Source organism: Haliotis rubra, unplaced genomic scaffold (genome assembly GCF_003918875.1).
Source record: "Haliotis rubra isolate DU_JTF1 unplaced genomic scaffold, ASM391887v1 Scf842, whole genome shotgun sequence".
NCBI lineage: Eukaryota > Metazoa > Mollusca > Gastropoda > Lepetellida > Haliotidae > Haliotis > Haliotis rubra.
In genome coordinates, this window is record NW_025767571.1 from 249877 (window position 1) to 275542 (window position 25666).

Sequence of the window (25666 nt, forward strand, 5' to 3'; positions counted from 1 at the left end):
CATCACAGTTTACATGTCCAAAGTTTTGCTAAATTCGGTTGACTGATGATGATGATACTTACTATGACTGGTTTCTGCTGCTATACACATATGGTTTTTTTTAACGATGAGTGTTTGGGAATGACAAAAGAGTCAAGATACGTTTTCCTATCTGTTCCTCTTTAAACACCATTTCTCATAATGTCTGAATTGCCCGCCCATTCTGCATAGACGTTGTCGTGTTAAAACTGATATTCATTCCTGCAGTGTTACTTGTAAGTTTTCAGCAATGTTAATCACAATGTCTCATAACACTCCCCAGAGAAACATTAAAATGTCCCATGAAACTCTCATAACTCATGATATCATGAGACGGAAGACATAGTCTTTGTCCTCTCCGAAATACAACGCAGCATTTATAAAAATGTTCCCATCGTTTTCGCCAACGGTTTTGTGTGCTGGTACGATAGTTTTGTTCTTGGGTGGACTGAGTTTGATACTGGGCACGGTCCTACCTGTGTCCAGGATCCAGTATGTTGCAGGTATGTTATCATCATCATCCTAATCATTATAGGTTCATTAGCTCACCTTAACGTCAAGTTAAAGTTGCCATGTTTTTGTGAGTCTCTCATGTGCCCAGGAGATGACCTGAAATCTGTTCAGATCTGCTGGACGTATCAACATCACATATATTTAACATGTACTCTCTGGGGTTTTCCTCTAGGAGTTAATTAATGGAAGCTACAGCGTTCACGCTCATCAACTATTGAATATATTGGTTTTAATTTATCAAACATGTTCAAAACATCCTTCTTAAAGACACATTTTTGTGTAAATTCAAATATTTTGTGAAAACACTTATCAGAAATAGGATGTTTGTGTTTGAATATATGGTGACAACCTGGTTCACATTGGTGTTGGGAATTGGTTAAAATCTCATAATTGATGATTGTTTCATTACAGCCGATCAATCATCGAAAAAAATTGTTATCATCATTTTTCAGATTTTTCTATTCGGGTTCTTATTGCAGATTAGTATAACATGATGCAACTTGCTACTTTAATGTGATAACTGATATATCATGAAGAAAAACTTCCTGGAGTCTTCAAGAAATATTCAGTGATTACTTTTCAGTTAGTCAAGTGAGTTTTCTAACAATTCAACACATTTTCAGGCCCTGACAACTTCAGAGATATGTTCCGTCGTCAAGTGTTTCAAACATTAAACCAGTAGTTCCAAAATCATTTGTGTTCGATTTTGAGAAAATGTGATCGATTGCTTGGTCGTTTGGTCACTGCGACCAATCTTCGATTATTTCAATTAATCGGAACACCACTAGTTCACATGTTAGTCCTCACAGACGACAGCTCGGATATAGCTCCGAGCAAAAATCCATATATCAATACATTCAAACAGCCTGCAGTATACTCCGTTTTCCATGGCGTTCTTCCGACATACTGCTTTTCACAAGGAGGCAATTACGAAAATTAAAGCGATAAACCATTTCCGCATTCATAAAAGAAATCTGCTAAACATTTTGAACTTGTGTATGTTTGTATGTTTAACACCGCACCAAGCAATATTCCAGCTGTATGACGGCGGTCAGCAAATGTCGAATCTGGACCAGACAATCCAGTGATTGATCATGAGATACGATGACAGAACATGTACTTGTGAATCACTCTCAAATAGTGATGATAGCAGATATTCCCGAATCTGTAAGCGTATCCTGCCCCACCGGTGGCACCCGTGAAACATATACATGTATGTAAAAGCTAATCATTTGCCCACCTGAACAAAATCCGTAGGGAACAAGTCAAAATAGGGACGTGATTATTGTCACCGATGCATCAAATGTTAAAATGTCCCCTACAAATCTACCATACAACTTTGCGAAAGCTTTACTGAGGTCTTGGAAGCTGTAACATTGATAAAAAAAATTGTGAAAAGGTTGTATGGCGCTCTTTGAAATCTTGGTAAAACGAACTTGCACGATTGTACCTCAAAATTTGTGAAATGTAAACAAATAAATCATCCCTTTTGTTGTGCAACCTTGTTGAGAGGTTTATTTTGTCACTTGAATCGTTATGCACAGTACTAACCATGAAACATTCGAGGCGGTCTTACGAGTTTCCTTCATTTGAAGCTCGTGCGGTTAAATCAGTGGAAGGGAATTGACTATTTCATGGTTATTGAACGATACAAGATCAGCTCATGTTCTATTTCTTGTTCAAATTATCATGTTTTGATTTGGCCAACCCGAGCAGAGTCTCTGATTCATATGTATAACGAAATGGATCTGCAAGGAAAGGAGCACAGTTGGTGCCCATCGGGGTGCCTTCTTCTAGCCTAAATGTTTTATCCTTAAATTTTACACAACCGTTATAAATAAAGAAATCCAGCATTTCACATATTGTTTTGTGGGTAAACTCAGTCGATATTTTTGTGGAGATAGATATGAAACTGTATCTTTGTCAAAACGTTTATTGACAAATGTCCCATGGACCAAGGAATGAAGTCTTTTCTTAAGTTGGCATATTAGAATAGTGATGTACAACCTTGAACAAATCAAATTGTTTGACTGAACTGAACTCCGCTTTTCAGATTGTAATAATTCAGGCAAATCCTTTGTATTTTTGGAATCCACATGTTCTATACCTCTTGTCTCAAATAATTTCTGCAAATGTGGAGAAATTCCTTGACTGACTGAGTTTGGTTTTACGCCGCTTTTAGGAATATTCCAGCAACATCACGGCGGGGGGACACCAGAAATGGGCTTCACACATTGTACCCATGTGGGGATTCGAACCCGGGTCTTCGGCGTGACGAGCCAACGCTTTAACCAATAGGCTACCCCACCGCCCCAGAAAGTCCTTGATAGATTAAGTATTAAGGATTATGGCTAAACATTGAGACAGGGCTTTAGTGGTACATTGCTAGATCCAGCAATATACATATTTTTGTACGGATTTATGTAGCTTTGGAATCCAGTAAAATACAAATGGACATGTCTTCAAGCCAAAGGTTGAATGTTCTGGCAGATTTCTTTCTCAGTTAACATACTGGCCTTATATATGGCATATATTGGATATTGCTCTTATATCATGATCTTTGATCAAACAATTTATGTAGTGCTTACGTTATTTGAAGCCTTGTCAGTGGAAAAAGCTACAAACTTTCATACAGGGCATACAGATTTTGGACGACAACTTGCAGGGCCACAGAATGCGTTTATTCCAATTCTGTTTCCTCTTTTTTCAGTTTATGCTTTTTATCACTGACCACATCTTGCACTGTCATGCCCGACTCTGAAAGACATTCTTCAGGTTCCTCTCTCCTCTCTTGGCTTGTTTTGGCATATCCTTCGACAGGATCCATTATAATTCCAATTGGTAAAAGGCTGTTCACAATAATTTGATTCACATATTATTAGCTGACGCAGGTTGTTATTGTCAACAATGGAGAAGTAGCCCCCTGGTGATATGAAATACAGGTTCACAGCAGTATAAAAAGTCTTGGCAGCCACATGAAGTGGAATTTACATCGTGAGCTGCTAAGCCAACATTCCATTAATGAACAACCAGGATCAAATCGTACAGGAAATTATTTTGTTGGTATTTCCCGAAATCTGAAATGTTTTGGCAAACATTTTAGAAAAGTGATTTTTGTCTCAGAATGTTAAATAACTTTAAGACGTCAATTCTCTTGTTTGCAAATTTCAAATGCAGGAGCATGCGGTCTTTGTCTGGTTTGGCAGAGTCTGTTTCTTGTCCAGGGTCTGTTCCTGGTCCAGAGTCTGTTTCTGGTCCAGGGTCTGTTTCTGGTCTAGAGTCTGTTTCTTGTCCAGGGTCTGTTTCTTGTACAGAGTCTGTTTCTTGTCCAGAGTCTGTTCCTGGTCCAGAGTCTGTTCCTGGTCCAGAGTCTGTTTCTGGTCTAGAGTCTGTTTCTTGTCCAGCATCTGTTCCTGGTCTAGAGTATGTTTCCTCTGGTCAAACGTTTCAAAGCAACATCAAGAACTATTCTCTCTAGTCAATACTGTGAGGTTTACTGTCTGTAGATCCAGATCTTTGAATGACCCAGAGTGTAGTCCTGCTCTTATTTTGTTCAGTCTTAATACTTGCTCCAGGATAGGCAACAACTCTTACAAATGAATGGTGTCATTTGATCTTTGTCCCTTCTATTGACCATGATTCGGTCGACACCTTTGGGATGCCAGAAACAGACTCAAAACACTGACGTTAGCAAATCCTCGGTTAGAAAGACTACCAAAGTATTCTATTTTGTCATTACATCCATGTAGCATTGCTGTACGAAACAGTCGACGCCACTGCCTTTATTTTGATATTCTGCGTTTGACTCTATAAAATGGTTGAATAATGCTTCTAACCTTCATGTCCAGGATGGAATGATTTTCAGAATTAAACATTTTGGTAGACACAATTGGAAACATCTATCTAATTTCTAACACAAAACAGTCCATCGAGGGTATATTTGATACCATATTTGACGTATTTGTTTGACATGACAAGTCTTCAAAAGGTTTAGGGCGGTATGTGTTTTAATATTTGAGATAGGGACAACTTATCACAACAGGACACTTATTAATCTATATATTAGCACTATCATACATTTGGATACATAGGTTCATCATTGTGTTTTATGTGATACAGCTAATATGGGCAGCAAAGGGGTAATTTTCAAACACTTTGGTACACAGTGACTTGAGTTGTAATTTGTTACAGGTCCCGGGCTTGGAGTTTTACTTCTTCTATTAAGTATTGTCTTGGTGGACGTCATAAGATTGGACCCAAGTCGTCATCACACATGGACATCTCTTTTGAAGCAGTATATAAAGATAAAGAAATTTTATATCAGATCATACTTGACACCCAGCTACCTTCCTGTCCTCAGAGATGCAAATAAATCAACAAAGAACCGTTCTTCGAAACATTCTCAAGTGGGGTTCTGGAACCGCATATGGACTCGATAACGCCTTTGATTCTAATACAGGTCTGGAAGAATTTCGGTCTCAACAGCGTCTCACATCATATGAAAACTATGACAAGTACATCCAGCGTATCATACAAGGAGAGTCTGATGTCATGTTTCCAGGACAACCTGACTATTTTACTTTAACTTCCGGGACTTCTTCAGGGAAAAGTAAGCTCTATCCCAGACAAATGGCGTCCGATTTCGAGAGGTTAATGACTCACAATGTCCACACAAGGAGAGAACTGTTTGATATACCCAAAGTAGGCAAGCTCAAGTTCTGGATGGACGTGAGGACTGCGCCAACTCTCACGCTATCTCCGGCTGGGGTCAGACAAGGTCCTGCGAGTGGAGCTGGGGCCTTCGTCTGTCCCTTTAGACCATCACCTGATGTTGCATATGAAATAAGACAGGAGCAGGCATCCTTGTATGTCCATGCATTGTTCGGTCTGACGTGTAAAGACGTCACCTTGCTAAGCTGCCTCACAGCACCTACGGCCTTGAACTTCTTCAGGGTCATCGAGACACGGTGGGAAGCCATGTGTGATGATATAGAACGTGGAAACATCTGCAAGTGTCCTGGTCTGCAGGACGATGTGAGGCTCAAGCTTCAGAAGCATCTGACTGCTGATGCAGAGAGAGCTGGTGAACTGAGATGTATCTTCAAGGAAGGCTTCCACAATATTGGACCACGAGTCTGGCCATGTTTGTCAGTGTTACACACAGCGTCATCGGGAGCCTACATTCCAGCGGTGAGAAACTAGGGCATACCTTGAAAGCATTTAATGCTGCAACCACATATATTGAACAAAAACTTGACACATGTGTAATGTTATAATATCCCTACTACAGTCCGTTTGAGTCAAAACGGACCGATGAATTGCAAATTTTATCATTGTACAAAATTGCCACATAAATATAAATAGTACACATGTTTATCATTTACTAATACCCAACAGCTTTCTTATATTTGAAAATTTTCCGGACTCCACCAAAAAAGTTCTTTAAGAAACTATCATTAAAATGTTGACACAGTTCACTATTTGTTACGAGGGAGGAGTGCAGAGAAAGGGACAGCCAGGTGTGCGCGAAAGTATGGAGACGGCACAGCACAGACTAATGAATCAATAACTTGGTGGGCACTTGTGCACGTGCTTCTCTAACACCTGGCTGTCCCTTTCTCTGCACTCCTCCCTCGTAACAAATAGTGAACTGTGTCAAAATTTTAATGATAGTTTCTTAAAGAACTTTTTTGGTGGAGTCCGGAAAATTTTCAAATATAAGAAAGCTGTTGGGTATTAGTAAATGATAAACATGTGTACTATATATATTTATGTGGCAATTTTGTACAATGATCAAATTTGCAATTCATCGGTCCGTTTCTGACTCAAACGGACTGTATATGTGTACTATGTCTGAAGCCCTGCTGTCTCCTGTGTCCCTTGTTTTGATGGAGTTTTGCAAAAAGCAGCGGAGAGGCATACTCGCACACTTGATATAATGAAGTAGTTATTCTGAAGAGATTCAAAATACATATCTCAATAGAACAATCACTTAAACATCGTTTAGTCTCTTATATGTGAACCCGTGAAGGTCCGGGTTAGAATATTGATCTTCAGCAACCCATGCTTGTCGTAAGAGGCGACTAACGGGATCGGGTGGTCAGGCTCGCTGGCTTGGTTGAAACATGTCATCGGTTCCCAATTGCGCAGATCGATGCTCATGCTGTTGATCACTGGATTGTCTGGTCCAGACTCGATTATTTACAGACCGCCGCCATATAGCTGGAATAATGCTGAGTGCGGCGTAAAACTAAACTCACTCACTCACTCACTCTTATATGTGACAGCATCCTGATTTTCAGGTGAATATTCTGAGACGGAAGTACATAGGACATACCTTGAAAGTACGCATTGCTGCAACCACATATACTTTCTAAAAAGAATAGATGTATGGTTGGCGTATAAACACAATCTTTGTTGCCATTCTGTCTATGGTCGAATCACCGGCTGTTCATGTTGTATTCCTGCGCCACCCTCAGACTAACTGCCCGTTTTTGTTAACGTTGAATGTTAACGTCAACGTTCAAGTGAGTAATATATTTAGTGCAAAACTCGTTCCAGATCAATCAAAAAGTTTCTAAGGAGTGAATGGTTTCAACAGGACATTAAACATCAATTTTTTTTTAATACTGACAACTGCAAATTTATATAGTCCGGATGATTAACTTGTCTAAAATAGTTAAACTATTTCATATATACTGCATAAATACATGTCATGAATCAACAATATCCAAATATCATTCAAACAAAATCTGGCCTCAACAACAGGACATACTCTGAGGTAAAACCGACATGTGAATCATAAGGAATGGTATAAATAATACTGGAGGTGAGGTTACAAAAAACATGATAAAACATATAATTAAGTTCATTAAACATTTTTATCACATCTATTATCATAAAGTTTAACAACGGATAATATATGTGACCAATTGGAAATATATATCACAAATATGTTATCACAGACCATGGACGGAATTTATTATTCTGACATACACAGTAAATTCAACACAGGATAGTCAATTTTTTATCAGAAAAATGTCAACGTCACACAGTTCAGGAACATTCAGTATCATAGCACTTCATCTTCAGATTCTCAACACATCCATGAAAAACTGCTTGGTAGTCGGAAATATTCAAACATGGTAAAACATTGTCACAAGCTTAAAATGCTCAAACCATACCCAGATGTATGAGGATCAAGCAGCTATGATATGATATATCACCTTGATTTTATGTACATAGCAAGGGAGGTCTGCCACTTGGCAAATGCATATATAACATGATATCCACTGCACAGACATCAACCTGGGACCTGTTTCACAAAGCTATTGTAGCGCTATGACTGTCGTAAGTCTATGTTTACAGGACAGGAGGTACGACAGTCGTAGCAGTACAATAGCTTTGTGAAATGGGCCCTGGACTCTGTGCTCATACTGAAGGTGGATCTTGTGCAGGGGAAGGTTGAGACACAGTCTCACGCTGTTTCTTTTCACACCCATTCAAACTGAGCAGGAATGAACATACACCAGCACTGCCTAACTTCACAACGAATACAGCTTATAATGAGACAGAGAATTTTGTCAGCCTTGGTATCTATGGATCTGACAGCATCATGTTAGTTTACACAGACACTTGTTCAGTGGAATAGCATCTCTCTTGCCTAGCATCTTCAATCTCAAACTTTGTGTCTAGTACTGCGGCCTAGACTCTCTCCTCCCAACTACATCAGCATCTTCAATCTCAGAACCTCGTGTCATTTCAGTTTCATCATGTGAGTCCTGAACAACCTGTGGCTGTGCATCCGCTGAATTCTTGGATGCTGGTGAAGCTACTCTCTCTACATCAACTTCCACGGCACTCCCGTTATTCTCTCCCACCCTGTCTTCATCATCTGCATTGTTGGACTGGTTCAGGTTCCTACGTTGAGACCCTGTCTCAGAGATCTTTCTCCCCTGGGATGTCTTGGAGGTGTTAGATGGCGGTCTGGTACCATTGGCCCTTTGGGAAGATGTCTGGGAAGTGTTGGATAACCGTCGCTGTGAACTTCCTTCCGCTCTCTGTCCCGATGTCCGAGACTGGTTGGACGGAGGCCTGTTCCCACTTGTCTGACCCAGAGATGCAGGAGATGCTTGTCTAGAGGCAACTGATCCATTTGCCTGATTCATGCCACCAGACCTCTGTGATGATTCTGAAACCTTTCTCACACCACTGGTATCTGACTTCTGTGATGTTTCAGAAACCTTTCTCACTCTGCTGGTAACTGACTTCTGAGATGGACGTCTCTCCTGACTTGCTCTAAGATCATCACGAGACCCTGCCTTATCAGATCCTCTCTGGTCCTCAGACTGCCGGTCAAGCTGTTCTTCTGTTGGCTCATTTCCTCTATTGTCCAGCTCTCTGTGGACAGCACTGTTTGCCTGACTCTGTGACTTTCCACTGCTATTTCTTCCCTCGGTACCACGAGAACCTGCACTGATTCCTGATCCTCTTGAAACTGGTCTTCTCATGATGGACCTGTTACTGTTGGCACTGCTGGGCTTGGAGGGAGGCCGGGATGAGGGTTTCTGAGCAGCATCCGGAGCATCATCCCGGACCATGGGTCTTTCTCTTGTCAGCCCGAGCCCTGGGGGCAAAGGGTCAGCTTTGGGAGACATTGCTCTGTAGGAAAGCTGGGATTGAGAAGACTGCTGAGACTTGACCGACTGGTTTGATCGTGACTTGACAGAAGCAGCCTCTGTGTGAGCAGTATCTGGCTGTTGGGTTTGTTCCTCCAGTTCCTCCTCCTCACCCATCTCCTCACCCTCTCCTCGTTGACTCAGTGGGAGGCGCTGTAGCAGCAAGTAGGACCTTGACTTCTTAGGTCCATCCTCAGGCAAACCTGGACAGCAAGTACATTTATCAAACAGCATTAACAAAAGACAATCAGATGCAATACACAACTCACTGGGGATTCAGGCATCTTAGCATACTGTCACTTAAAAAATCTTTTAAGACTAGCTATAGTTAAATACCATTTCACAATGCCATTTAGAATGTGGTCAAATGTAACATATGTTATATTTGGGATTTACTAAGAAAGTGTAATCCCAAATATAACATATGTTATACTTAAATACCAGTCAAGAAAGTTCTTGCGTATACACTAGTCTAACATTGTCTGACATACCGGTAGTCTTTTCCACTACAGTTTAATGTAAACATGCAGTCTGTTTAGTATAGCTGAATGAGCCTGACCAACTTATACGCCTCTTATGACAGGCATGGGTTGCTGAAGACCCATTCTAACATGGATCTTTACAGGTTAAATTGAAACCGAGATCAATAAAATTAAGATGTACTCAATTTTACCTCTAAAATCAACAGTCTCAAAGATGACAATACAAGGGGTAATTTGTGAATGGACTCACCAGGATCCAGGATGAGGGCTGTGCGAGACAGACCCCATCTCTCTAACGGTGAAGGACACTTGATGGGAAGGTGAGTGACAAGCATCTGTCGGCTCTGGAACAGAAGGAATACGACATGAGCTTTGATCTACTTAACTGGGATACGATGGCATGTGTCAACCAAGTCAGAGCTTGACTACACAATCCCATAAGTACTTATTCTATTTGGATCTGCAGTTGAAAATAGAAACTCAAAACTAAACCCTTCAGAACAGGGTCAGCTCATTGTCATTGTTTTGTGAAATGTAGCAGGATTGTTAAAGGTCACATGCAACGTAAAACACAACTTTGCAGATTCTGATACCTTTCGGTATGGACATACGGAAACAAATCGTCAAAAAATGCAAATTCAACTTATAAAGTTGAAAAATAACGCGATGAAAAAAACGCGCGAAATCGAAGTTCAAACGTTTCACTAATTTTCCCCTGACTTTTCGGGGGAAAACGGGTTTCAACAGCCGGGCTGCGCTCATAGCACGTGCGCAAGTAAATAGGTTCGCGCAGCTTGGAAGCGGGTTGTCAGGTGAATACTCGGTGAAGGCTTTGGTGTGAGCTATTTTTCTAATGTTTTGTTGATATCTCACAGGCGCGTGTTTTTATATGTTATGACAGTAAATTAACTGTTTATATAATTTCATTTGTCTATTTCACCACACGTTCTTGTTACCGAGACACTTTCTCAGTTCGATACTTAAAAGCAATGTCATTATTTAGAGTTGACAGAATTTCTAACTGTGATATAGATATGTCGTTGTCACAGACAAAACTCAATGTCTTGTTTTATTGACACCTGTGTGTCTGCCTGCCTGTCTGCTAATGACAATATTCAATACACAGCTGCTATCACTGACCACATGCAATTTGAACGTAACACCAATCAGGCTATACACCATAAACAAAATGCATTGATTTATGGCCCGAGTTCGGTCTCTGTCACATTATGTAATTACACAGACAGGCAGGTGTGATACTTGAACACATGACATGTTATGATGTCTGTTGATTGCAAAATGTTATACACAAAAAATGAGCATGTATTTACAAAACCCAACATATATATATATATATATATATATATATATATTACACACACACACAATTAGCCGTGAAGGCATCTGCAAATGAACCAGCCGTTACACTTGAGTGCACACCCACCCGCTCTGACTGAGTTTGGTATCCCGGCTGCTTCGTTTTTTGCCAAGTAAACCGAAGTACACAATTTTGCACTTTCGATTTGCGATTGTACGCTTATAATATTGTTTATATATTTTTTCGTAACCAGCAATGTATATTATATGTCATGAATAAGTGATAATTGTGCTTTAATTATGTTTGATTTTTTGGTTGCATGTGACCTTTAAACACTGTATAGTGTATGGAAACATACTGTTTAGATTATAAGTCAAACTAAGATTAGGACTACTACTAATAATTAGGACAATGTATTGTGACACTTGTCAATATCAGGACACTGTATTGTGACACTTGTCAATATAAGGGCACTGATATTGTGACACTTGTCAATACACACTTGCCAATATCAGGACACTGTATTGTGACACTTGTCAATATCAGGACACTGTATCGTGACACTTGGACAATGTATTTTGACACTTGTCAATATCAGGACAATGTATTTTGACACTTGTCAATATCAGGACACTGTATCGTGACACTTGTCAATATCAGGACACTATGGTGACACTTGTCAATATCAGGACAATGTACTTTGACACTTGTCAATATCAGGAAACGGTATTGTGACACTTGTCAATATCAGGACACTGTATGGTGACACTTGTCAATATCAGGACACTGTATTGTGACACTTGTCAATATCAGGACACTGTATTGTGACCAGGACACGGTATGGTGACACTTGTCAATATCATGACACTGTATTGTGACCAGGACATGGTATGGTGACACTTGTCAATATCAGGACACTGTATTGTGACACTTGTCAATATCAGGACAATGTACTGTGACCAGGACACGGTATGGTGACACTTGTCAATATCAGGACACTGTATTGTGACCAGGACACGGTATGGTGACACTTGTCAATATCATGACACTGTATGGTGACCAGGACATGGTATGGTGACACTTGTCAATATCAGGACACTGTATTGTGACACTTTTTAATATCAGGACAATGTACTGTGACCAGGACACGGTATGGTGACACTTGTCAATATCAGGACACTGTATTGTGAAACTTGTCAATATCAGGACACTGTATTGTGACCAGGACACGGTATGGTGACACTTGTCAATATCATGACACTGTATGGTGACCAGGACATGGTATGGTGACACTTGTCAATTTCAGGACGGTATAGTGACACTTGACAATATCAGGACACTGTATAGTGACCAGCACACGGTATGGTGACACTTGTCAATATCAGGACACTGTATTGTGACACTTGTCAATATCAGGCCACTGTATGTTGACACTTGTCAATATCAGGACACTGTATGGTGACCAGGACACGGTATGGTGACACTTGTCAATATCAGGACACAGTATGGTGACCAGGACACGGTATGGTGACACTTCTCAATATCAGGACACTGTATTGTGACACTTTTTAATATCAGGACACTGTATTGTGACACTTGTCAATATCAGGACACTGTATGTTGACACTTGTCAATATCAGGACACTGTATTGTGACCAGGACACGGTATGGTGACACTTGTCAATATCAGGACACTGTATGGTGACTGTTGTCAACAAGAGGACATTGTATGGGTGCAGTTGTCAATAAGAGGACACTGTGTTGTGACTATTATCAATATCAGGACCATCTATAGTGACACTTATCTGGTACGCTACCATGCTGATACACCACAAACACTCACTCTGTTCATGTAGACAGGGCACTGGTAGATGTTCTCATTGAGTTCCTCCATGTCACCATCTCCCTCCCTCTCAGCTGGTGGGGGAGTTGCTTTCTTCATCAGCTTCACGTACACACACGGAACCTCAAACAACGCTCTCCTGCGAAAAAATACATTGAACATAACAGAATTATGCATATTGAAATCAACTGATTCCAGCGTATATTTTATTGACATGTCACCGACACACATTAAACATACTCCAGAGCCTCCTGATTCACACCCATCACAACTCAGATCTAAACCCATCACAACTCAGATCTAAACCCATCACAACTCATATCTAAACCCATCACAACTCATATCTAAACCCATCACAACTCAGATCTAAACCCATCACAACTCAGATCTAAACCCATCACAACTCATATCTAAACCCATCACAACTCATATCTAAACCCATCACAACTCAAAACCCATCACAACTCATCATATCTAAAACCCATCACAACTCATATCTAAAAACCGATCACAACTCATATCAAAACCCATCACAACTCATATCTAAACCCATCACAACTCATATCTAAACCCATCACAACTCAAAACCCATCACAACTCATATCGAAACCCATCACAACTCATATCGAAACCGATCACAACTCATATCGAAACCCATCACAACTCATATCTAAACCCATCACAACTCATATCTAAACCCATCACAACTCAAAACCCATCACAACTCATATCTAAACCCATCACAACTCAGATCTAAACCCATCACAACTCAAAACCCATCACAACTCATATCGAAACCGATCACAACTCAGATCTAAACCCATCACAACTCATATCTAAACCCATCACAACTCATATCTAAACCCATCACAACTCAGATCTAAACCCATCACAACTCATATCTAAACCCATCACAACTCAAACCCATCACAACTCATATCTAAACCCATCACAACTCATATCGAAACCCATCACAACTCATATCTAAACCCATCACAACTCAAAACCCATCACAACTCATATCGAAACCCATCACAACTCATATCGAAACCGATCACAACTCATATCGAAACCCATCACAACTCATATCTAAACCCATCACAACTCATATCTAAACCCATCACAACTCATATCTAAACCCATCACAACTCAGATCTAAACCCATCACAACTCATCTAAACCCATCACAACTCATATCTAAACCCATCACAACTCATATCGAAACCCATCACAACTCAGATCTAAACCCATCACAACTCAAAACCCATCACAACTCATATCTAAACCCATCACAACTCAGATCTAAACCCATCACAACTCAGATCTAAACCCATCACAACTCATATCTAAACCCATCACAACTCATTTAAACCCATCACAACTCATATCGAAACCCATCTGGCTCATATCGAAACCCATCACAACTCATATCTAAACCCATCACAACTCAGATCGAAACCCATCACAACTCATATCTAAACCCATCACAACTCATATCTAAACCCATCACAACTCATATCGAAACCCATCACAACTCAGATCTAAACCCATCACAACTCATATCGAAACCCATCACAACTCATATCGAAACCCATCACAACTCAGATCTAAACCCATCACAACTCATATCTAAACCCATCACAACTCATATCTAAACCCATCACAACTCATATCTAAACCCATCACAACTCAGATCTAAACCCATCACAACTCAAAACCCATCACAACTCATATCTAAACCCATCACAACTCATATCTAAACCCATCACAACTCAGATCTAAACCCATCACAACTCATATCGAAACCCATCACAACTCATATCTAAACCCATCACAACTCATATCTAAACCCATGAAGTTTCATGCCTGTAGGACAAACTTCTTGATTTGTGGTGTGTTAGACAGGTGGGTCACCACCTATTGTCGAGACTGTGAAAATTGAGAAAGTGGGTCATTAATCTCAACATGTTCTAGCAGAAATTTGGTGAGTGCTCACTTTGATTCTCTCAACATGTCCTTGTCGAAGTTCCAACCTGCTCCTTGTAAATGTATGTCAGTCAGAAATAAACCGTCCTCCATCTCTATGTCCTCCGTGTCCATTGTGTTGAGGACGTCACATTCAAACACAATCTGAAACATACCAATCACATGTTTAAACATGATCAATCATCATTCGTACATTAAAACAGAAAGTTTTGAAGTTTGGCATAGTTTTTACTCAAAAGTTCAAACTGAGTTTGACAATTTGAAACAGCTGAATTTCTAACTCAACTTCATTTCCAAACTCGAAAAGCCAAAACAATTTAAGTAACCTATCTACCCTACCAAAATTGTCTACTAGCTTTGAGTGTAATGTCGATTTCGGTTTGTTCTGAGAAAAGCAGTTCCCTGGGGTTTTCTTAAATTTGAGTAAAAACTGTAACTTAAGTCAAAACTCAGTCTGAATTTTGTTTGAGAAATCGGGGCCTGGTTTAAAAGTCTGTAACATACCACCTGACACATACCTGATCTATGTCACACTTGCACAAAATTGCCTTCTCCTGTCTGTAGGCTGACAGCAGTGACCTTGGGTTGACCAGCCCTCCCAGCCAGACGGTTGACAGATGACCACAGGCTATGGTTGGGTTGTCCTGTAACTGACCGTTGTCCTTGAACGTGGGGACCATTCCTCGTCTGACCCAGGATTGCAGCTGCTGGTACCTCTTCTTTTTGTCTGATCAGAAGAGACAACATTATGTTTGGAACAGAGTCTTATGATCAATATGGGCAGGACTGATCTGCCCAATACCACCTGGATTTCAGACTGACCAGTACCCATCTGTATCTTGCACACAACTAACCAGTAACTAGGGGCATTTCAGACTGACCAGTAACTGGGAATATGACATTTGGGATGTATCTATCTAGTATATGACTGACCTGCAAGCCAGGACACTAGAGAGTGTGTACAGGACTGACAGTGGGGTGTATCTATCTAGTATATGACTGACCTGCAAGCCAGGACACTAGAGAGTGTGTACAGGACTGACAGTTGGGGTGTATCTATCTAGTATATGACTGACCTGCAAGCCAGGACACTAGAGAGTGTGTACAGGACTGACAGTTGGGATGTATCTATCTAGTATATGACTGACCTGCAAGCCAGGACACTAGAGAGTGTGTACAGGACTGACAGTTGGGATGTATCTATCTAGTATATGACTGACCTGCAAGCCAGGACACTAGAGAGTGTGTACAGGACTGACAGTTGGGGTGTATCTATCTAGTATATGACTGACCTGCAAGCCAGGACACTAGAGAGTGTGTACAGGACTGACAGTTGGGGTGTATCTATCTAGTATATGACTGACCTGCAAGCCAGGACACTAGAGAGTGTGTACAGGACTGACAGTTGGGGTGTATCTATCTAGTATATGACTGACCTGCAAGCCAGGACACTAGAGAGTGTGTACAGGACTGACAGTTGGGATGTATCTATCTAGTATATGACTGACCTGCAAGCCAGGACACTAGAGAGTGTGTACAGGACTGACAGTGGTGTGTATCTATCTAGTATATGACTGACCTGCAAGCCAGGACACTAGAGAGTGTGTACAGGACTGACAGTTGGGGTGTATCCAGGACACCGGGACATGTTCTTCTTGCAGGCTGTAGACAGTGCTCAGGTGGGAGCGTGGCAGAGCCTCAGGGCCACCAAGCAGACAGCCCTGAAGGTCACTGATCTGCTGTCTGATGTGACACAGGATGGAGTTGAGCCAGAGACACTCCTGAAAAACAGACAAGACAACATAAAGAGGTTGTGACGTATAGGGGCTGGTATTGCAGAGAATTTTCATATTGCGATATATTGCAATGCGAAAGCATATATTGCGATATGAATTGCAATATGTTGCATGAAGTATTTTTAAACAAATAACTACTTATAATCGAGTTAATTCTTGATTTATAGAGCAAGAACACAACAAAATCACTATGCTTGATTAAGCTACGACCAATCTTCAATTATTTCAATTAATCGGACCACCACTAGTCATGATGCTCCTCTATAGCACTAACCTGCAGAAGCACATAACCAATGCTTTCAGGCATCAGAGAGCTGGACATGCTCGACAGACTGATGATACTTGGGCAGTGGTAGGGGAAGTTGTAGTCCTGGGTCAAGGTCAAGGGCACCTGACCTAGCTCCAGCAAGGGAGGCAACTCTTCCAGGCAGACGTCAAGAGCTGAGCGTAGTTTGGCAATGTTGACAGTGTTGTTGGAAGGTGTGGAAATGTCTCCAGCTTCATTGTTCTGGGTTTCGAACATCAGGTCCAGGTGATTGATGAATGTGCTGGCACTGGGGAAATAACAGAACATCACACACTGAGGAGTAGAAAAGGCAATTGAAATCAATACTGAGACTCCCTATAATTATGGTCAAGTTACATATGTTTGTATACTGAAACTTCCAATGCATGTCAATAATGTTGGCAACTAGCACTATCCAAATAAATTAATAATTAATATTAACATCTCCTCTATCTGTTGTAGTACGAATGTGTTTGTCCTACCTGGCTTCACATCTCTCCCTCTCCACCCCTGCTCCTAGCTGCAAGGCAGGCAGAGTCATGGTGTCATCTCCCACACGCTCAAACCAGTCGCCGTACTCCGTGGGATCTGTTGGCAATCACACACAATATATTTCAATAACAAAACATTCATAACAAGTACTATTTCATCATAACACAAATCTACACTGAGATGGTTTGTTCTTGTGCATTGAGCCAAGCTCACAAATCACGGAGAGTCCTAAATGGAGGGATGACCACGTTTGGCAGATTGACTCCTGAGAGATTCTAAGATTTCAGTCCTGCCCCACAAGGAAGCACAAGTGACAAATGTGGTCTCACCTGACGCAAGTGAGTTTATTCAAAATTGCCCCGGTCCATCCTGCAGTGAATGGGTACCAGGTGGGCTAAGATGGTCATATGACTGGTAACCTTCTTGCACCAGGCGGCTCGGGTTAATGGAATAATATAATAATGTCTGCATTAATAATTTGTCCTTAGCGCAACAGACTATCTTTGGGATGGATATTAGGTGCCCTACAATAAATATACTGAGGGAAACAAAAAAGGGATCACATGAAAGCACATGTGTTACTTTAATTTTTTCCAGGTTTCTTCAGAGTTGTGCCATACAAAGCTTGTGAATAATACTGGGGAAACAATAAAGGAACACTTGTGCTTTCATGTGATCTGTTATTTTTTTTCCCTCAGTATATTTACACTTTTTGTGCATCAGTGTTAAAATGTTCCCAGCAGGGAATTTGTCACCAAGTTATTTAAACTTCTGCAGACAAATTGAAATCTGACAGAAAATCCTGCTGTTTTCTAATAGCTGCTACTCACCAACATTGGCTGGTGGGGTGGGAAGGAGGACCGTGCCCAGCAGGATTTCCCCCGCAGGTTCCTTGTACACCTGTCCCAGGACGTGGCTGCAGAGGTTCTCTATGTACATCTGGTCTGACTCATCCATCACCATCATGGCGTACAGGAGCTACAAGCATACGACAAGAAGCTTTACACACACTTCAAATAACATAATGATAATAATTATTTAGAATATTTATAACGCATATTTCCAGGATTCACATCCTGCTCAAAGCGCACAAAGGATGCTCAAAGCGCACAATCTTATTACTACCCCACATAACCTAAGCTGCCTCTAAGGCGCTAGAAAATCACTACATACTGGGCTTTTTCTAAACATGTTGGTATCAAATGTGAATAATTCCCAAATATTGATTCATCATTTCCTAATTGTTATAGCTATAGATTTACCTTGCAAAATATAAAACAACTAAAACGGCTTTCATTCTTGTTTTAACATTTTGCATGGCCAGCAATTCTAAAAATACCTCCGAACTTAAACTTCTTTGAGTGGCATTTTAGAAGTTGGTAAGTACAATATTGACATAACAACTTCTTTATTTTGTGATTGAGACATTTCAATACAGATTCTTGAACCGTTCTCAAGCACTGAAGAAAACAAGTGTAGAAGTGAGCACAGCTCACATACCCTGCTTCCCACTTTGGGACAAGGAAATGACTGATATTGATATATATAATGTGACAAGGATCAGCAGCTCACAAGACTTTCTCCTTGACTCTACTAAACTTTATATACATGTTAGATAATAGATTTGCCATGTACTGATTACAGTCATAATTTATGGAAACATTATTTTTGTGTTTTCCTTGGAAACCTGACATACAATTGAACTTGACTGTCTCATGTTGCACACAATGAAGTGGACGTAGATGAAGATTGTTATTTTTTAGCACATGGCATATCTGGGGGTCATGATTAACTTGTGTATTAAGTTTGGTGAACCTAAAATGTATAGTTTCGATGATATGCTGTGGCCAGATAACCATCAAACACATTTTGCACCAAGTCATGTTTCCATGGAAACAAAAAAAAAACAAATTCTGAAAAAACTTTAAAATAGCAAAAGGCACATCAATGGGTAATGATTAACATGTGTGTGAAGTTTGGTGAACCTAGCATGTAAACTTTAAGAGATATGCTACGGACAAAGTTTCCAGACGGACGGATTGACGGACGGACAGACAGAATGAACGCTACATACCCCTCGTAGCGGGGGTATAATAAATCTGTTATGACAGTTACTAGATTAATCTTGTGACCTACTTTCGACAGGCCGAAACAAAGTTCCTCCAACCCAGGCTCAGTCTCATCCTTCTTCTTCAACAGTGTTCCAGTCACCATGGAAACAGCACCACTAATCTCCACAGTGTCAAAGGGGTACCACTGACTTAGACCAACACTGCCAAAGAGTTGCCTAGCAACCAAGACTCCCTGAATGACAGCAATGCCGTACACCAGGGAGCGAACCAACTGTGTCTCCTGGCGGACCTTCTCCCAGGCTTCTCCTGAGATCTTCCGTAGTGTGTTCACAATAGCTGTAAGTCAGACAAATAACAACATGATATGAAGATGTGGAGATTAGTTAGATATTACACAGTGTTTCCTTTGACCCTTGATGAAGGAGAACATCACTGAGATTTATATCAGTTACATTAAAATAAGGGTGTGAGAAAACCTTCACATTTGAGGTGATACATGATGGATGAAAATATGCAGAGATACAGAGTTGAGATGTGGACCTACCTGACTTGAGATATCCTTCAGGTGAGATGTGATAGAGAGAGCACACTGAGAAACAGAGTTGAGAAGTGGACCTACCTGACTGGAGATATCCTTCAGGTGAGGTGTGATAAAGAAAGCACACTGAGATACAGAGTTGTGATGTGGACCTACCTGACTTGAGATATCCTTCAGGTGAGGTGTGATAGAGAGAGCACACTGAGATACAGAGTTGAGATGTGGACCTACCTGACTTGAGATATCCTTCAGGTGAGATGTGATAGAGAGAGCACACTGAGACACAGAGTTGAGATGTGGACCTACCTGACTTGAGATATCCTTCAGGTGAGGTGTGATAGAGCACACTGAGATACAGAGTTGAGATGTGGACTTACCTGACTGGAGATATCCTTCAGGTGAGGTGTGATAGAGAGAGCACACTGAGATACAGAGTTGTGATGTGGACCTACCTGACTTGAAATATCCTTCAGGTGAGACGTGATTGAGAGAGCACACTGAGACACAGAGTTGTGATGTGGACCTACCTGACTTGAGATATCCTTCAGGTGAGACGTGATGGAGAGGGGGAAGGATGTGATCCCCTGTATCGTCCACCCCCGGGCTGATCATGTGGTTCCAGGCCACCTTGTGCAGGTTCTGCAGCAGGAAGTTAGGGATGTGTTCACACGGTTCGCTCGTCACCCACACACAGAACCGAGACTTGTCCTGCTGCTCTGCTGGGATGACGGCTGAAAGAGGAAAGGACAAAGCTCAGAGAACAGATCAAAATGTGTGTGAGTGAGTTTAGTTTTATGCCGCACTCAGCAGTATTACAGCTATATGGCTGAGGTCTGTAAATAATCGAGTCTGGAGCAGACAATCCAGTGATCAACAGCACGAGATTGGTCTACGCAATTGGGATATGATGACATTTGTCAACCAAGTCAACCAGGAAACCTGACCACCCGATCCTGTTAGTCGCCTCTTACACCAAAAAGTTGGAAGGAGTGAGTTCATAGAGAATACTACACTCGGTCTCATTACATACGAATTATACGAAACTCGTGACCTTCCTATGGTTTCTGACCATAGGAAGGTCACGAGTTTAAGCAAGGTCAGAAACCATAGGAAGGTCACGAGTTTCGTATAATTCGTATGTAATGAGACCGAGTGTGGTATTTTATTTATTACCCTCGTCTAACATGCATTAAATGGACAAAATACCGTATTTGTGTTATTGTTATGATTACAAACCGAAACCGGTTTCATAAAGAGGTTGCGGAAGAATTTTGTTCTGTAGTACACTTTTGCATGTTGTCACACTGTATTGACGTCACTACGCCTTGCTCGTCTGTCCCTTTGGTAACCGAAGTCACGATGCATGTCAGTTGTCATCGCCTCTCGTACAGCCTCCTACAGTAAACTACTCCGTAGCACCCTGTTTCTTCACTTGCAACTGCTTCACTCAGCTAACATCACTGGTGGAAACATTGCGTTTATGTTTTTCGACGTTTATAATGTCTCAGTTCGACTCACAATTAAACAGCGACATGGCAACGTTCGCAATATTTACATTCCCACAATGCATATAAGTTGTAGAATGAATGAATTCACATGTTTGTTATGAATGAACAAGTAGTTCCGTCATAACGTGACCTAACTGAGAGGTCATCGCTTTTCCAATCAAATCGTTAGAATCTCAGGTCAAGTCGTTACGACACTCGTGTGACGTACGAGATTAGTATGCAACTACCCATACGTTGACCATGTGGGTAATAAAATACGTGACCTTACTGAGAGGTCATCGGTTATCCAATCAAATCGTTAGAATCTCAGGTCAAGTCGTTACAACACAGGTCAACGCGATACGACACTCGTGTGCCGTACGAGATAAGTATGCAACTACCCATACGTTGACCACGTGGGTAATAATATACAATGAGGAACAAAATAATTCAAGATTTAAATATTCCCATCTGTCTGACACAAACACCTGTGATGAACTAGCCACAGCCTCACCTCTGCTCTTGTACAGTCTCAGCAGCCGTCTCTTGAGCTCCTTATAGAATGTGGTTGGCGCCAGGTGGAGGTCTTCAATGATCACCCAGCCATCTTGTTTCTCTGCTGTGTCGATGGCCTCATCCACCTCTATTTCACACCCATCACACATCTTCACCACCTCCACTGACACACTGTGACTCTGGATACACAAACGATAATATTTAATCACTTGATCTGGGTCATAAGTTAAAAACTGATTCAAATTATCAAACCTCAAGGACTAGATGACACCTTTTTTGACATTGTCTAGACATACAGGCATGGTGATTGGACTGTGTGTAAGATTTGCTGACTGAACTGAAGACTTACTTTGGTAATCTAAGATCTGAAGCCACGGTGACAGGACTGATGACTCACCTTGGCTAGATCTGTAACCATGGTGACTGGACTGATGACTCACCTTGGCGAGATCTGTAAGCAAACTGACTGATGACTCACCTTGGCTAGATCTGTAAGCAAACTGACTGATGACTCACCTTGGCTAGATCTGTAAGCAAACTGACTGGGCTGATGACTCACCTTGACTAGATCTGTAAGCATGGTGACTGGACTGATGACTCACCTTGACTAGATGTGTAAGCATGGTGACTGGACTGATGACTCACCTTGACTAGATCTGTAAGCATGGTGACTGGACTGATGACTCACCTTGACTAGATGTGTAAGCATGGTGACTGGACTGATGACTCACCTTGACTAGATCTGTAAGCATGGTGACTGGACTGATGACTCACCTTGACTAGATCTGTAAGCATGGTGACTGGACTGATGACTCACCTTGGCTAGATGTGTCCAGCATGGTGACTGGACTGATGACTCACCTTGACTAGATCTGTAAGCATGGTGACTGGACTGATGACTCACCTTGGCTAGATGTGTCCAGCATGGTGACTGGACTGATGACTCACCTTGGCTAGATCTGTAAGCATGGTGACTGGACTGATGACTCACCTTGACTAGATCTGTAAGCATGGTGACTGGACTGATGACTCACCTTGACTAGATGTGTAAGCATGGTGACTGGCCTGATGACTCACCTTGACTAGATCTGTAAGCATGGTGACTGGACTGATGACTCACCTTGACTAGATCTGTAAGCATGGTGACTGGACTGATGACTCACCTTGACTAGATGTGTAATGCATGGTGACTGGACTGATGACTCACCTTGACTAGATCTGTAACCATGGTGACTGGACTGATGACTCACCTTGGCTAGATCTGTAAGCATGGTGACTGGACTGATGACTCACCTTGGCTAGATCTGTAAGCATGGTGACTGGACTGATGACTCACCTTGGCTAGATCTGTAAGCATGGTAACAGGACTATGCGTGAGTCGGAGCCTGCTGACTGAACAGCTGTGAAGGTGGGAGGGGCTCGGAGGGAGAAGTAGCAGCACACCCAGATGACTACGAGCATCCAGGAGGACATCTCCCAGACTGAAGCCAGTCTCCTTGGGCAGGGTCAAGTTCAAGCTCTTCTCCACATATCTGGTCAGTGCAGCTGGCAGGCGGTCAGGTCGTAACATGCGCAGTATCAGCAGCTGGTGGAACTCACTCAGCAGACCAAGGTCAGGGCTTCCAGCTGCGGCAGCTCGCTCACTGCCACGTGACCCAGCTCTACCACTCTCAGGAGGAGCTGCAGTATACACAAACCCTTATGAATAATGGTTAGTTTCAAGCAGCAGGATTTCTTCGGGAATCTTTCTCTCAAGATTAACCAAAACTGAATTATTATAGCAACAGGTCAGAAACAGACATGAATGAGAGAGTGAGTGTGTTCAGTTCACTTTTAGCAATATTTTGGCAATATCATGGCAGGGGACACCAGAAATGGGCTTCACACATTGTACCCATGTGGGGAATCAAACCCGAATCTTCAGCATGATGAGCGAACGCTTTAACCACTAGGCTACACCAACGCCCAGAAACAGATACCCTGTATAACCATTTTGTAAAAGGTTCTTCTTAGCATATAACCACAGTTGTAAATCTTTAAAAGCATGGACAAAAGAAATTTATAAGAGAGTTATGAAAATCCATAAATACTACCAGGGGTGGTACAACAGTGCGTGAGTGAGTGAGTGAGTTTAGTTTTACGCCACTTTTAGCAATATTCCAGAAATATCACAGTAGGGGGACACCAGAAATGGACATATTGAGGGCATGTGTGTAATCGAACTGAGGACTTTGGCGTGACGAGGGAACATCTTAACCACTGACTACCCAAACTCCCCCAAACACACAGACACATTATACTCCCAGCCGACCAGTCCTTGTTGTACCCATTAATGCTTAATGCCGAGCGCCAGACAGGGACCAACAAGTACCATATTTTAACGTCAACTCCCCTGGGACAACAGCTTAGCATACAAGCAACTGAACCCTGTCTACAAAGTCTGAGCACACTCAGTAGTGTGAAACAGAGCACAAAAATGTTTGGATGTGAAATGAAAGAGCCAAACAGCATACTAAAATAGCCCGCTATTGCATTCAATGAGTGTGAAAACAGAGTAAAGCTGTGAAGATCCGGGTTAGAATTGATCTTCAGTGACCCAGGCTTGTCGTAAGAGGTGACTAACGGGTGGTCAGACTCGCTGACTTGGTTGACACATGTCCAAAGTTCCCAATAGCGTAGATCATGCTGTTGATCACTGGATTGTTGATTATTTTACAGACATCTGCAATATAGTTTGAACATTGCTGAGTGCAGCCTAAAACTAAACTCACTCACCCACAAAAACTAAATTGTTCTACTCACGCATGTCTGTGTTTTGAGCTACGCTAGCACAAGGCAGTGCCTCTCTCTCCGGGTAGGCTGACTTGTACCAGGCCTTCCAGGAACCTGAGTTTTGAGCAAAGTCCACACAGAGACTGTCCAGAGGACCGGGCAGCACAGACAGGGCCAGAATGTCCTCCCACTTCTCCTGGGGCATCCACTGCGGCGGCTCGTCTGAGCAGTCAAAGTCCGACAGTGTCAGCTGCATTCCTAGACCAGGGTTGCCTTCAACAAAAAGTTATTTAATGAGTCTGAGTAAGGGGTTACACTCTTGGCGATATTCAGCCAACAGCAGAGGCCGCCAAAAGTAGACTTAACTAAACTACCTATGGTTCGCAATGGAAGTTAAACTAAACTACATAAATTTTTACTTACCCTTCAACCAAATAAACGTGAAATTCCCTTTTAATCAACTCAATGCGAAATCCCCTGTTAATCAGCTAAACGTGAAATCCCCCTTTTAACGTAATGAGAAATGTGAAATAAACTAATAAATATTGAAGTTTTAACTTAAAAAGAAGAAACTGTCTATCTTGCAAATGTTAAGAGTCAATTGATAATACTCTCAACTTTTCTATTTCTATTTGATGTACACTATTCTATGTGAAATCCTATCACTTGGAGAGAGCTACCCATCAACAACCTGTCACAAGTGCCTAAAACTGAAAGTCTGTTAATCATACGCAGTCAAAGTTCGGACAGAATCTGATGCAGCATGAAAAGCTAATGTCCTTGCCGTGAATCAGGTGTATTTGTGCTATCAAACACTGTGTCTGAGAACATCAGTTCTTTACGGATCCTCCAGAAAAGTACCCATGTGG

At 41.6% G+C, this 25666-nt stretch overlaps 2 protein-coding genes across 2 annotated transcripts in view; one reads left to right on the forward strand and one right to left on the reverse strand.

Annotated features, from left to right (window-relative positions):
• The first annotated feature begins 4893 nt into the window (after positions 1-4893).
• Positions 4894-5733, forward strand: LOC124262524. The gene has a single exon (XM_046697031.1). It carries the CDS (start codon positions 4894-4896, stop codon positions 5731-5733), a length of 840 nt encoding a protein of 279 aa, XP_046552987.1.
• Positions 5734-7155: 1422 nt separating this feature from the next.
• LOC124262525 (dynein beta chain, ciliary-like) overlaps positions 7156-25666 on the reverse strand; it is a 172263-nt gene continuing 153752 nt past the window's right edge. The window contains 14 exon segments of the mRNA XM_046697032.1: positions 7156-9412; positions 9942-10035; positions 12853-12991; positions 14849-14982; positions 15357-15565; positions 16418-16619; positions 16909-17188; positions 17403-17508; positions 18243-18390; positions 19549-19820; positions 20550-20753; positions 22024-22204; positions 23362-23705; positions 24828-25070. Of these exon segments, the coding sequence (XP_046552988.1) occupies positions 8223-9412; positions 9942-10035; positions 12853-12991; positions 14849-14982; positions 15357-15565; positions 16418-16619; positions 16909-17188; positions 17403-17508; positions 18243-18390; positions 19549-19820; positions 20550-20753; positions 22024-22204; positions 23362-23705; positions 24828-25070 (3746 nt within the window). The 3' untranslated portion in view covers positions 7156-8222.